The sequence below is a fragment of the Calidris pugnax genome, unplaced genomic scaffold (genome assembly GCF_001431845.1).
Source record: "Calidris pugnax isolate Ruff unplaced genomic scaffold, ASM143184v1 scaffold64, whole genome shotgun sequence".
In the NCBI taxonomy this organism is placed as follows: domain Eukaryota; kingdom Metazoa; phylum Chordata; class Aves; order Charadriiformes; family Scolopacidae; genus Calidris; species Calidris pugnax.
Window position 1 is genome coordinate 720,997 of NW_015090784.1, and position 15,217 is coordinate 736,213.

Consider the following 15,217-nt stretch of genomic DNA (forward strand, 5'->3'; position numbering starts at 1 on the left):
AAAGAATTTTATAGACTTGAAGGCTAAAAAAATAATTTGATTTATATGAGTTTGTTTTGATAGCTTTTAAAAAATGTAATTAAACTATAAGGTAATACAGGTAAAATAAAACATGGCAGGTTTTTAGCTAGTATCCAGCAACTGCATGAAAATTATTTCAGTGCAAATTATCAAACGTACCTTAGGTAATTACTGTAAATATCTATTTCCCATTAAATGAAATCACTGCCCCAGCTGAGATTGCTACAGCTTGGTTTCAGGAATTACAACTGTGGTGCTCAGTCGGGGTGTGTAATCAATCAGTTGCATGGATCCATCCAGGCAGATGGATTTGGAGAGGAGTTAGGGATGTGGGCTCTCCCAGTTATAGAATACATGGTAGGTCAGTCTCTGTGGTTTTATGTGTCTCTTACAAGGATCACTGAGGACTTCAGTATACAAAGTGATTTTAACCCTGTGGTGACAAACTAATGCATGAAGTTACCAAACATTCTGCTAATGCTGACCATCAGAGACACAGCTTGTTCTTTCTGTAGATTTGCCCACAGTCACTGTCCTGCAGCTAAGGAAAGCAGCTGGAAACACAAGGGAGTGACACACTTTTGTGGTCTAGATATTTATGGATCCTGTTTTGCAATACTGGAACCTCTCTGTGTGATCCAGTATTGTAGTGTCATGTGGCTGTAGAACAGTCCTCCACAGAGGTGGTGTGATTTCACAACTGTCAAAGAGGCTTACTAAGAGACTTTAACTTATTCCACAGTTAAATGCTGTGGGGGAGGATTCAGAGTTTTATTTTGGGTGGCAGACCCTAAATGTCTTAACGTTTTCAAGATGCTGAAGTAAAAACAAATGCTATGCTATATGCTCATCTTGCTGCTAGGAAACAGCTTCAACTGGAATAAAATTAATCACTTCTGGTGTATTGTAAATGAATCAAGTGACAGCTGCAGCTGAACTGTACTTTGCTAAAACTTTGTGGGTTGGTTCAAAAAAGTGTCTGGGAATTATATTAGACGCTCTGCACCCTGGAAAGGGACAGATCTACAGGTGGTTTGGTTAGGATAGAAATTTGTTCTTCAGCAGGCTAAAATGACTACTTTTCAAAAGAAGTTGGAAACATGTGATTAGCAAAAAAAAATTGTTAAAGTGAGATAATACAATTTTATTGGAAGTCTTGGATATCAGACTCTTACTCCTGTTTTTAACAACAACCTGTATTCTTTCCTCATTAATTGCACTGGTTTTTTTTTACTGTATGAGATGGAGAAGATGATGGAGGTTATGAGGATGTCGTGGACAATCCAGTTGGTGGTGTCACACCAGCAGTTCCAAGTGGCACGAAGGAAGCCCAGCTGGCAAAGCGCATCACCAAAGGGAAGAAAACACGGAGAATCCTTTCCAACAAACCACAAGATTTCCAGGTAAGAGATTTATTAAATGTTGCATGTGCTCTTTTTCTGCCTGGCGTGACATTGCTCTTTTCACATAGCCTGAGCGTGACTTAATGTCAGATTGTGCAAATCTACCATACTGTAGAGACAATTAACCTCTTCATTTGAAAGCCTGTATTTCAAAAGTGTTCTTCCAACTTGCCTTTACAGAGATGTCCAGTTTTGTACAGTTGTGAATGAAATGTAGATGAAGCTTATTGTTTGTATAGTTTATAGATTTCAGACTACAATAGCAGCTTTAAAAATAAGTAGTAAAAGCAAGTAAAAAACATTTTACTGAAATAATTATCTCCCACTTGTCTTGTAAAATTCAAGTAAAATTATACTTGCGATCATAATGAAGATCAAAAAGTCTGTCCAGTCCATATCTGCCAGCTCCTTCAGGTGCTGGGTAATTTTTTTGGTGTTATAGTAAGAAATTGTTGTCACCAGGATGATAGATAATATAGGGAATGAATTAATACAAATATTGAACGTTTTTTTTCAGATTCGTGTTAGAGTCATTGAAGGCCGTCAGTTGCCTGGAAATAACATAAAACCAGTTGTCAAAGTTCATGTTTGCGGTCAGACACACCGAACGAGGATCAAAAGAGGAAACAACCCATATTTTGATGAAGTGAGTGGCATAAGAACACTGTAGCTGAACTCTTGGTGCTATCAAATGTAGAAAAATAGCTATTACAGCTTTCATTACGATCCATGAATAAGAATTTGCTAGTATTTAAGAGTAATTATGGCTAATGTGCATTTTGTAGTTGCCAGTCCACATCACCAAACACATTTCTGCCGCTGGCAGCCTTAGCAGATGAAGCTGTCTAGAAGGAAGTCAGACTTCAGCTGAGACACAGGAACGTGTTCCTTGATACAGTTGGCCGTGTGACTTAATAGTGACTTCGAATAGTTGTGTGTTTCTGTTTCTAGTTAGTTCTAATAGTTTCTGTTATAAAATCACAGAAAAATTAATTAGGAATCATTGTAGACCTCTGTGGTGTGTACAGATGAGCTTTGAGTGCAGTGCTGTGGGGCAGTAAGATTGGCACACGGAGTCTGGAGCTGTCATTGCCACGCTACCCGTGGGTTGTGAAGGCACAGCTAGATTTCTTTGTCCAGCTGGGGATCTGTGCATCAAACACACTGAAATGCAGGAGAGAATTCAAAGTCATGCAAAAATAATCCCATGTCTGAAAGACTGTTGCAAAGCTTAAGCTTATAGAGAGCACGCTGAGCGGTAACTTTCCACAAATGGCGGGAAATTCAGAAGGCTTTGGAGCTGGGTGGCCATCATATTTAACACATGCAGGCAGAACCAAGGAAGTAATAAAACTTGGGGACTTGCACTAAGCTGTACCATGCAAGAATAATACAAGAATAATCCCATGTCTGAAAGACCGTTGCAAAGCTTAAGCTTATAGAGAGCACGCTGAGCGGTAACTTTCCACAAATGGTGGGAAATTCAGAAGGCTTTGGAGCTGGGTGGCCATCATATTTAACACATGCAGGCAGAACCAAGGAAACAATAAAACTTGGGGACTTGCACTAAGCTGTAGGTAGCAGTCAAGAGTTGTGAAGCGGTGATAAAAAACAGGGAAGGGAGAAAGCAGGGAGATGGCTAGACCAGGACTGAATGTCCTGGAAAATGAACAACCTTGATAATTCCTGAAGTTGTTCCTGTGAGGGAAATGCAAAGTGCAGAGCAAGGGCTATGCTGGAAGTTTGCAGCACAGCTCTGCCTACTGCATTCATTCAAATGGAAGTTGTGACTGTCTTTTGGCTATTTTGTACTAAGTTTATTTACTGAATTTTGTTTTTTATTAAGTGCTAAATTGCCATATAATATGCCCAGGAAGGAGGCAGGGTAGATGTCCTGTAACAGGCATGCTTCACAAGCCTCTTAATGTGTTTGCATTTTCTGTGCACAGAACGTGTTTGTTGTTTTGAGTCAGGTTTTTTGTTTCTTTTTACCTTAACAGATATTTTTCTACAATGTCCACATGACTCCGTTGGAGTTGCTCGATGAAACAGTCAGCATCCGGGTAAGGAGAGCGCTCGAAAGGCCGCTGGGTGCAGGGAGCATTGTCTGCCCGTTTCACTGTCCTCTTCAGGAACACTCCTGTTTGATGCTTGTCTGTCTCTTCAGGTGTATGATTCTCACTCCCTGCGAGCAGACTGTCTCATGGGAGAATTCAAGGTGGGTGTGGAACAATTTCTGTATCTTGACTAAATTAAATAAGAGATTTTAAGTACTTGTTATAAATGTTTAAATTTATACTACTTTCACATGAGGCCAGAGAATTACCTGACGATGTTGTGCTTCTCCTGCTAGAGATCATTTGCTCAAAGCATTAGCAATGTTGTGCTTCTGCTAGAGATCATTTGCTCAAAGCATTAGCAGTTTTCTTATTTGAGTACAAACTATTGTTAAAGCAAATTGTATGTTTTATATACCACATTCTTTAACTTGAATCAAAGAGAAAAAATATTTGCCAAAAGGTAAATTTTTTTCCCCAAAAGGTATCAGGGTGATTATTTGGTATGAGGTAGGGTTTGAAGAGATAGTTGCATTAGATTCCTTATAGGCAGAATAGTGGTATGTATGAAGGCATAAAGAAACACATTCTTAAATGATATGGAAAGGTGTTCCTTTGGTGAGAAGTTTAAGTAAAAGAAATGGTGGAGAAGTCTCTTAGTTAAAGTAATTTCTGGGGTTCTTAGTGAGATTGTCTGAATTTGTGTTTCTTATGGTAAACTTTCTGTTGTGACAAGAGAATAAGGTAGCAGTGCTCCTGAAACACTCAAGGGGAGTTGCCCTGTTTCGGTATTTCTTCAGAGGTAATACCTTTGCTCTTTATTTCAGATTGACATTGGCTATGTTTATGATGAACCTGGTAAGTAACAGTTACTTCAGAGCTTCTTTTCGAGCTGGAAACCTGAAGTTGAAACCTTCATTAAATTTCTAAAGTAAAAGAAGAAAGTTAAGGAAAGTTATCTGAGATTGCTGCTTTAAATATTAACTTCAAAAGATCCAGCAATATGTAACTCCTTTCAATGGTTTCAAGGTGAAGTACGAGCACTTACAATTTGGATATTAGTTTTGGTATCAAAGACCTAAAATATGAAAAATAATGCAAAAAATATTCCATAATTATGTCCCTGAATTAGTCTGCTACAGCATTTTAACACCACCAGATTTCTTGTTTTGAATGGCTCTATTGAGATCTGTCTAGGAGAGGATAAATTTTTAAAACAATTAGTTTGAGGAGAAAGCATGCTTTTGGAAGAGCTGACTTTGATGGTATGATTTCTTCCATTTTCTAATGGATATTACTGGGGGCGGGCATTTATTGTTTTACTTTAGGCCATGCAGTCATGAGAAAATGGCTTTTGCTGAGTGATCCTGAAGACACAAATTCAGGAGCTAAAGGCTATATGAAAGTCAGCATGTTTGTCCTGGGAACTGGAGATGAGCCACCAGTAAGTTTCATTTAAATGTTTTTCTTGCCCTCTCCACCCCCTGATCAGAGTTGTGTGCATTTTCTAATTGCAGTATGAGGCCTTACCACAATATTCATCTTGAGGTAAGTATGAAAATTGTATGAAGTTAACATTGTACAGGTACCAAAATCATCATCATCTGATGATGATTTTAAAAGTGTGATTTTAATGGGCTCCTGCAATTGAGTACTTTAGAGATAAAAATGTAAGTAAAATAGTTTAGGTAGAATTAATTTTTTTGGCTTGATAATTTGATTAAATTTTATTCTTTATAATGAAACTGATAACAGCCTTCTATCTGAAGAGTATTGTGGGCACCAGTTTAACTAATCACCTTAATTCTGTACATAACTCTGTCTTTCTTATGGACCAGGTAATAGGTACCATTGTATCTCCCAACAGGTTGAGAAAAGGGAAAGAGATAACGAAGGCGATGATGTGGAGAGCAATCTGTTATTGCCTGCTGGAATTGCACTTCGATGGGTCACTTTCCTTCTCAAAATCTACAGAGCTGAGGACATTCCCCAAAGTACATACATTTTGACTACTGTCCATCACTGTATTTGATTGCTGTTAGAAATATTGGTGTTACTGTTCAGGAACATTCCTTCCATGTAGCACATCTTGAGTGTTTGACGTTGTTACTTGAGCCACTAATTCTGTGATGGCTTCTGTAGTTCAGGAACATTCCTTCCACATAGCACATCTTGAGTGTTTGACGTTGTTACTTGAGCCACTAATTCTGTGATGGCTTCTGTAGCCCATTTGGTAACGCTCAGTACATCTGCTTGATTCTTGTAAGGGATAATTTGATGTGTTACGTGTTAGATTAGTAATGGTCATCTGTTGCTGAGTGGGGAACAGCTTCTGGTAGTGGGAAAGGGTCATCTTCATTAGCCCTCCCCCAGTCGCAGCAGTTACACGCCAGGAACTGATGTTGAGGGGCAGCTGATGTGCAGAAAGGCTGGATGCTCTGTGTGTGTCCACCTCCAGAGTACAGTGCCCATGTCAGCACCTTGTTGGATCCTGGTTCCTGCCCACTTCTGAGAGGTTTGCAGCAACTGGTGCCCCGTCCCCCCCTTTCCAAGGCCATCTAGATCCTAGTGTTAGAGTTTAGCCTACCTAGATCTGTAAGCTGGTTCGTTTCGGTGGGATTACTGTGGGCAATTTACTATTTTGGCTGAACAAATAAATAAATAAAAAAGCATAAACCTCAATTTCTTCTTTGACACCTCTCCAGTGGATGATGCTTTTGCACAGACTGTCAAAGAAATATTTGGAGGAGAAGCAGACAAGAAAAACCTGGTAGATCCATTTGTAGAAGTTTCTTTTGCTGGGAAAAAGGTAATTTAGTAAATAAGTGAATCTTTGCATTCTAATCGTAATATGCTAATATAAATATTTAAGTTTGCTGAAATGGTGGAAATAAAAAAGCGTTAGCCCTAAAGTTCACTTGGTAAATTGAGGACAAACTGGAAGGCGCGGTGGGATGGGTGTGAAGCTGGTGACTCACATGAGGAACGTATGAGTAACTGAGGGATCAACACTTGCCAGATGGCTCATTGCCCGCCCTTCTGAGGGCTTCTGGAACTGATAGTGCAGACCTTTCTGCACAGGGTAACAGTGTTTGTACGATTTATTACTAATGTGTTCCTCAGAATTCCAAATTTGAGCTGAAGCTCAGGTGCACAACCTATGTATGCATTGCTGGCCAGTCCATTTGCTTTTTTTTAAGAAGAAAAGTGTTGGTCCTGCATTATGGTGTATATCTGGGTGCCACACCCAGTAACACGGCGTGTCTTCAGAAGAGGTGGCCAGCAAATAATACAGGCTCTCCACAGAACATATTCTTCAGGCACTCTCAGATCTGCCTAAGGCAAGCTGGAATCAAGTCATTCCTTCCCCTTGTTTCTGTGCTGTGATAGATCACTACCAGTGGGAAAGGATGTTAAATTGTAGCTGGTGGAAATAACAAGCTTTTTCCTGGAGGATAAATCCAGTCTTCTGTTTAAACACTGTTTCAAAATTTCCTTTTCCCTCCAATAGTCATTAATGTTGCATATGCAGATCATTTAGTAGTATTTACCAATTGAAAACTAATAGCTTGGTGCAGCATAAACCACCCAGGATCCATCATTAACTACTACCCCTCATCTTACCAAAAGAGTATGATTTATCCTAAATCATAGCTGATATATGCTTTTTTGGCTGTTTTATCTTTGATGCGCTGCATAGTTGATTTCATTTTTTGCAGGTTTGCGTTGGTGCAGCATAAACCTCCCAGGATCCATCATTAACTACTACCCTTCATCTTACCAAACAGAGTATGATTTATCCTAAATCATAGCTGATATATGCTTTTTTGGCTGTTTTATCTTTGATGTGCTGCATAGTTGATTTCATTTTTTGCAGGTTTGCACAAATATAATTGAGAAAAATGCTAATCCAGAGTGGAATCAAATTATTTATCTTCAGATCAAGGTCAGTTGTGTTTTTTTTTCTTGTTTTTGTGGAAAACAGCTGTTCTTTTGGAACTCAGGGCATTAACATTACAGAGGTGAAATAAGTGATGGGTTACTTTATTTCAATTGCTTTTTTTCAGTTTCCCTCAATGTGTGAGAAAATAAAACTTGCAGTTGTTGACTGGTGAGTTATGACTTTTAATCAAATACTAGACAATGCAAATTATTAAGTGAAGAAAAGTCTGGTTCTATAGATGTCAGGTATTTTTACAGTCTATGAGAGAATTTAAATAGTTTAAGAGTTTAAGTATCTTCCTTTATGGTTTCTGTACAAGAGACCTGGTTGGTCTCTCTAAGGACTGACATGGGAATACTGCTAATCCTGTGCAGGAAGCACTGAGCACTGGTGCTGTTCAGGTGCTGGTGTAAAAGGCAAGCGACTTCATCATCATCCAGCCGCTTCTGTCACCAGCCACTCCCTCCTGTGCCAGTGACATGAAAACATTCCAGGCAATGTAATGTGTGTACACTAGTGTGACATGGGAATACTGCTAATCCTGTGCAGGGGTCTCTCTAAGGACTGACATGGGAATACTGCTAATCCTGTGCAGGAAGCACTGAGCACTGGTGCTGTTCAGGTGCTGGTGTAAAAGGCAAGCAACTTCGTCGTCATCCAGCCCGCTTCTGTCACCAGCCACCCCCTCCTGTGCCAGTAACATGAAAACATTCCAGGCAATGTAATGTGTGTACACTCTCTCAGAGTGCATATAGTCACTGGGAGCTTGCTTCTGTGTAGGATGACCAGCATTATATTTAAATAAAATCTTTCTTTTTTCTTTTTGTAGGGATCGTCTTACAAAAAATGATGTAGTAGGAACAACATATTTAAGTCTCTCAAAAATTGCTTCTTCTGGAGGAGAAGTTGAAGGTAATTGATGGACCAGTATGTAACTTACTGTCTTCTCTTGTTATGAGGCATAGCAAAGATCAGTGTTCTAAGAAAGTGTATTTTCCTATAGTTCCTCAATTCTGTGGCAACAAGATTTTCTGTTTCTGAAGTTTTCAAAGGAATGCTCCTAGAAAACATACTGTGGGACTTTTCAAAGTATTGACATTTTAATGTTTAAACCACGTCATCATAAAAATATCAGTAACTAATTCAAAAGTCAGCTCCTTTATATATATATAAAGTTAATGAATTAGTTAAATTTGTGAGTACTTTCCCAAATTCAGAAAACTTTGGAGTTTGTACAGGCAGAGTAGTACCTTCATATTTTAATCAGGAAGTAAAATTCTAGCCCACATGAACTCTATTTTTTCTCAGGCCTTTAACTATATTTTAAAAGCAGACTGCTTTGTGATGTATTTGTTTTCAAAATGCTATTGTCAGTTGTCAAGTAACTTCTTCTCTTTTCATAATATAGAATTTTCATCTTCGGGGACAGGGGCTTCATCGTATGAAGGTTTATATCTTTGTCTGTTACTGATTTTGCTTTCCATTGCACAAACTGAGAAGCATTGCCTAAGAAAACCCATAAATACTTGTCTAAAAGATTTCACCTTCACGATTAACGAGCATCGGGCATCACTAACCATCTAAAACAGTTTTGGCACTGGAACCGGTTTGCAAATCTCTCTGTTTGGCTGGTGCTTCTGGCTGGGTTTGAGAGCTCAAGCAGAGTTTTATTGGCTCCAAAAAGAGCTTTTTAGAATCTCATTCATCTAACAAATTTGCAGGCATGAATGCAAACCCAAAAGATAACAGTAGTAATATAACTAAGGCTTCCCCATACATATTTTTCTGCTAAAAAACACTGTTCAAAAAAATAGTTATGACAGTAAGCGTTAACAATGGAAATACCTGTTCAAGTTCTTATATATCTTAAATATCTGAAAATAAAGAATAGCTTTGGTGTGCAATTTCCTAGCTTAGCTACTAAAACTGACAAAAATATCTAAATCCTTATTATTATTTTTTTTAGCTAGACTAAGACATTGGGAATTTGTAATTTGTTAGTCATAGAATAAGAATAATATACAAATTAGAGTTTATTGTCATCAGAATTAACTGAGAATTAAATGAAGTTGCAAACTTTCAGTCTTGTATGAATTTTTGCTTACTGAAAAGGGAGTCTGTGAGAAACAATGCACTGTAGCAGTTATGAGTAGAGTTTGCAGCAGTCTGTGTTTTACCCTGACATATTACTGCAGAAAAATGATACTAAAAGTTAGCCCAGTAGGATTAACTATGCTAAACAGTAGGGGGGTTTCCACTACAATGTGCATCCTTTTTGTAGCTGTTTAGCTACCAAAGGCCTGTGCATTTAAATGATTGCACATTGTTTTACTCAGTTTTGTGTATTTCTAGCAAATACATTTTCTGTTAACATAAGGTGAAAAGCTGATATTTGGAGTGGGGCAGAAGTGGGTTCTTTCTTTGGGTTCTCAGTGCATGAAGCAGTAAGTGCTGTGGAGTGGAGGAGGAGGTCAGGAACACACAGTCACTGGTATAATTACTTTAAATTCACAGAGTATGCCCAGAGAATAAAGTGTTGCTACTTTACTAATAACTAATGCCTGACTAATATCTAACATTTGTTCTACTGGGTTTGATAGTGTTAGTTGTTTTTCCTGCTCTGAATTATAATTAGCAAAGATACAATGGTAATGTTTTTTGTTAGCAAACAGTGGAGAAACTGAAGTTGGCTTTTTACCAACCTTTGGGCCTTGTTACCTCAACTTTTATGGAAGTCCGAGAGAATACACTGGATTCCCAGACCCGTATGATGAATTAAACTTTGGAAAGGTTAGTTTCTTTATTCATTGCTTTTAATAAAAGAATTAACCCCAATTCTTTTTAATCAATGAATGAATTCATTTTAGTATGTTTTTGTTTCACATTATGCTTGCTTTGGTGTTGCTTTTTGAATAATATCTTATAAGTGTGATTAATAAGGAAGTATGGTAGCATTTTGATTCTTACCTGTTTTCGTTGGAAAGGTGTTTTTGAAGGAGCAGCTGTGTTTGTGGTGATTTGCACTAGTTGCATCTCTGCATGCATTTGTATTTCTTACATCCTTGTTTTTTCTAAATATTTTTTTTCACTTCTAGCGTTAATTAAAACCAACTCTTTATTTCCTTTGTTCAAATATGTCCATCCGTGCCTCTGCAGGATTTTTGAGAACACTTCTGTGAATACGTAATCTTAAAGAAAGAGTATGCTACTTTTGGACAAATGTGTGAAATTGGATTCAATGTGTGATTATGTTGCAGGGAGAAGGAGTTGCTTACAGAGGAAGAATTCTGGTCGAACTGTCTACAATACTTGAAAGCAAACCTGTTAATAAAAAGTTAGAGATGATTCCTAATGATGACTTACTGGTTGTTGAGGTAAATCCATGTTTTATTGTTGCTATTGGTAGTGGGGATGTGTCTTGGCTGGTTATTTTTGGAGAATGATCTGGCTTAGTAAAACTGAAACAATTTAGTTGAATCACAGAATTAAGAGAGATGGTTATTAATGCTGTGGGTACAAAAATGTCATACACTCGTAGCATTAAATGTTAATTAGAAACATTTTTATAATCTCAAATACAGTAATTTGTTATACACGCATTATATCTTTTTGGTTGCTTCTCAGAAACTAGTAAACATATCAAAATTATTATTTCCATTAAGAAATTGCTATGGTTGTCTATAATTGTGGATCCTGTTTTACAAATACTGAAATGCATCTAAAAAGGTTCTTTTTGTAGAAATACCAGCGTCGGCGGAAGTTCTGCCTGGCTGCGGTGTTCCACTCGGCCACCATGCTGCAGGACCCCGGGGAGCCGCTCCAGTTCGAAGTCAGCATCGGGAACTACGGCAACAAGTTTGATACCACCTGCAAACCCTTGGCATCCACCACTCAGTACAGCCGAGCTGTGTTTGATGGTAAGGATGCTGCTGGCGTGGGGATAAAATCATGGAATCTGCTCTTTTTGAGGAGCAGTTTATAGCTTTGGGAATAACGGCCTGAAATGCACTAAAAACCTATTGAAGGTATGATAGAAAGAACATGTGGCTTTTTACAGCTTCTGAGATGAAATTACATTTATGGAATACATGTTACAAAGCCTACTCAGGTTATCAGACAAATTTTCACATAATTCAGTAAAATCTTTTGACCAAGTGCTAGATGTGCACAGGAAAATTGGCAAAAAAAAGATCACATTATTTTACAGATATCTTAAAAACTAGGGATTAAATACCCTTTGAACATTCTGATTTAGAATAAAAGAAAAATGGAACAGATCATCCTGAGTGCCATTATGCAGCGCATGAAGGATGCCCAGGTGATCAGGCCCAGCCAGCACGGGTTCAGGAGGGGCAGGTCCTGCTTGACAGCCGGCTGCACATGAGCCAGCAGTGAGCCCAGGTGGCCAAGAAGGCCAGTGGTATCCTGGCCTGTGTCAGGAACAGCGTGGCGAGTAGGGCCCGAGAGGTGACCATGAACTCTAATGCAGAGATGTTTCTCCCCAGGTAACTATTATTACTACTTGCCGTGGGCAAACACAAAGCCAGTTGTTACGCTGACGTCCTTTTGGGAGGACATAAGTCACAGATTAGACCCCGTGAATGTAATCCTCCACATGGCTGAAAGACTGGTGAGACAATGAAGATCTTTCTCTTCCTAATATGCTTTTTGTTTTACTATTTTTTTTATTTGGAGGTGTTATTTGATAGTCAAAAAGTGACATTTTGAGCAAATTATGGAACAGTTTTCTGACACTTTCCCCTCCTTTTTTCCTATATAAAATGAAACATATCTCAGTGAAGCACGTGGCACTGCTGATCGTAGGTCTGGATTCTGGAAAGGCCCAGAACACTCCTGCTTGAATCTGCAGGGAATTCCCGTGGGAAGGGAGCATCCTCAGTGGTGTTGGGGGCACGTTGACTCTGTAGAACTGCTATTTGCTTTGAAGTTAGGTGCACTATCATGTATTGTTAAATACAGTGAGAAAGAACATAGAAATAGTTTTGTAAAATACATATCAAATTAGAACACCTGAGTCTTTTTTTGATTGGACTTATACATAAAAATAAATAAGATTAAAGTCTTGAAACTCATATTGACCACGAACTGCTATGGAAGTTTATAAGTGCAAATCCTTTTCTTTTAAATTCCTCAGCAATCCAACTTAGCCGCCTTAAAATCAGGAATGCAGGCTAAAATGCCTGAAAACCGATTAGCTGAGATGTGGCTGAAGCTGATTGATGAGCTTGCAGAAGATATAAGGTAAAAGTACCTTTTTTATCTCTTATGTTATCACTCTGGCTCTGCTCAGAATCTTCACTATTGCCTTTAGTAAGTCAGAAAACAAATTCTAAGGACTATAATCAGATTAACCCAATGAACTGACCTGAGAACTGAAATTCCAAAAGTCTCTGAAAGTAGTAAACCAGCATGGATATTGCCAGTGAAGTCATCCATCTAGTCTTGTAATTCTCCATTATCTTAGTCACTGTCAGTAATAAACCAGCATTTCTTGAAAAAAATCTAAGGCAGGACTGTTCTGAAAATGTGAATTCATGGATCTCTGCTGCCTTTCTACCACCCTGCTACCTTTAGAATTCCTCATGTACCTTTTTTTGACACGTTTCAATGTTGTTTCTGAAATTGAAAAGGGAAGAAATTCTGTGATTTACTGGTAAGCCCAGAATAAAAACTTTAAAAGCTATTTAGAGCCTAAGGGCCAAAAAGGTGATCTTTTTGAATAAGCCTTAGTCAACATGTCTGTATGTACATGTTCAGAGATGGCAATAGGAGTCGGCACTTAAGTTTTTGGAGGAGACTAAATTCTAAATAGAGAGGAAGGAATTGTATGAGAAGGAGACATTAATAGAAGGAGACATTGAGGTGGGGAGAGACACTTTAAAACATTAAACAAGGGGGTGGTGAAACAGCACAGGAAAAGGAAAGGGAAAATGAGCAAACAGTTATTATCCATTAGAGGAAATAACAGAGAACGTGAAATGATAGAACAAATTCATCAAGCTATAGAACCGATATAAAAGTGATCAGAGAAAAAAGCAAACAGTGGAGATCAGTATATACTAGTAAAGAATTACGTGATAGAAAGCTTCTGTCAAAATATAAGCCCATAACTTAATAGCGTACATGCTGGGACGGGGAAGAAAACAGAGAGAAATGAGGTGATGTGCTTCAGGAAAGCCAAATGTGAAGGGCAAACTGTTGTTGCCTGGATCCATCTAGTGAGTGTAGGACCTTCAAGTGTTATATCCGTTATGTCAGCCCATCCTCCGGACACACACCTGCACTGTTAGTAATTCACTCCTTTATTTTGTCAAATATCACTCAACAATTATGGAGCAATAGCACCTAGATATATCCACCAAATTAGCTTCCTGTTGTTCATAGGATACAATGCTCTTTATGATATTTTTTCAGCAAACTCGTGAAACCTGTGTCAAAGACATACTTCCCTGTGTTGAATTCATGGAACAGTCTTCCTTGCTGTACTAAAGTTTAAATGAGTTAGAAGTCTGTGAGAGTTTTCAGTGCACTATTTAAACCTAAAATGAGGTGGCTTCCTAGAGGCTCTGATGTGGCACATTGGATTCATGTGTAAGTGCTGGCACCAGGGCAGGCAGCACCTGCATCCCAATTAGCAGAACTGGTGGGAGGCACAACAGTCAGCATGAAGCTTTTGCAGAATCAAAACCCTTAGAAGTGCATGGTTTGTCATTAAAAATAGGTCAGAGTCAGTCTTTTTACACTTGGCAGTGTCTTTGGAAATATTTTTTTAAAGTATCATATTAAATATAGAGATATAGTCATTGGTCTTCGAAAAGCTGCCTTTTCCTCAAACCTCCACCAACTCAAGTTCAATTTTCTGGGCTCTGCTGTGATGCCAGGATTTCTTGGTTCCACTGAAGTTACTCTGCCCTCTGGTGACTCAGGAGTTGTGTGTCATGGATATCTTTGAGAGTTCTTCAACATTTTCGTGCCAGAGGGTTAGATAACTGTGGTCATAGACACGCAAGCCATATTTGTTTATTGAGATTCTGAAAATTTACAGTTTCCGGTGAAGGAACCTAATCTTGGTCTGAAGGCACTGATTTTGTCTTTGAGATGTGCCTTCTGAGACAATGGTTCTCTAATGTGAATATCCAGGGACAGGGATGTTGCTTGGTTAGCAGCAGTTACACTAAAGCACACACCTGGAGCTATTCCAGGTCAGTAATTACTGTGTAAGCACAGCATTTCCCTTGCTTGCTGTAAACACTTTGTCAGGAGGAAACCTCTGCAGAAATAGGTGCTCTAGCACTATTTGGGTGGGTTTGGATCACAGGAAATAAAGGCACTCAAGCTGTTGCCACTCTATGTGTGTCCACATTTAGTGTGTGGCTAAATAAAATCCCCTTCAATTATTAACCATAAGAAATATTCTCTTTTCAGTAAACCATTTCCCCTCATAGAAGGCAAATCTAATATTACAGTCCTTGACACTCAGATAGAAAAGCTGCGCCTCAAGTCTCTCAAGCAGATCAGAGAAGCCGCAGCGAGGATGAGGGATGAAGCTACTGATGTCAAAGCCACCCTGACAGAAATTGAGGATTGGTTGGATAGATTACTGCAGCTGAGTGAAGAGGTGGGTACTGCGCTGTACCACTGACTCCGTTTAGAAACAGCTGACACAAATCGGTGTGGCGTTCATTGCTGATTGAGCAATATGCACTCTCCTTAGAATAGTAACTTTAGGTGCTGTGAAAGCAAACTTGTTCCCCTCCGCAATGAAGATGGAC

General features: G+C 38.8%; 1 protein-coding gene across 2 annotated transcripts in view; it reads left to right on the forward strand.

The window, feature by feature from the left end:
* Positions 1–15,217, forward strand: part of MYOF (myoferlin) — a 61,971-nt gene that overhangs the window by 16,328 nt on the left and 30,426 nt on the right. The window contains exons 6-23 of one of the 2 annotated variants that reach the window (XM_014965884.1): positions 1,264–1,424; positions 1,942–2,070; positions 3,425–3,487; positions 3,592–3,642; positions 4,309–4,339; positions 4,810–4,925; positions 5,349–5,475; positions 6,187–6,290; positions 7,359–7,427; positions 7,549–7,592; positions 8,254–8,336; positions 8,833–8,871; positions 10,090–10,214; positions 10,682–10,798; positions 11,164–11,341; positions 11,930–12,054; positions 12,580–12,686; positions 14,871–15,063. In XM_014965884.1, coding sequence (XP_014821370.1) covers positions 1,264–1,424; positions 1,942–2,070; positions 3,425–3,487; positions 3,592–3,642; positions 4,309–4,339; positions 4,810–4,925; positions 5,349–5,475; positions 6,187–6,290; positions 7,359–7,427; positions 7,549–7,592; positions 8,254–8,336; positions 8,833–8,871; positions 10,090–10,214; positions 10,682–10,798; positions 11,164–11,341; positions 11,930–12,054; positions 12,580–12,686; positions 14,871–15,063 — 1,862 coding nt within the window. The remainder of the gene's footprint in view (positions 1–1,263; positions 1,425–1,941; positions 2,071–3,424; positions 3,488–3,591; positions 3,643–4,308; positions 4,340–4,809; positions 4,926–5,348; positions 5,476–6,186; positions 6,291–7,358; positions 7,428–7,548; positions 7,593–8,253; positions 8,337–8,832; positions 8,872–10,089; positions 10,215–10,681; positions 10,799–11,163; positions 11,342–11,929; positions 12,055–12,579; positions 12,687–14,870; positions 15,064–15,217) is intronic. The other variant, XM_014965894.1, reaches the window with a different exon arrangement.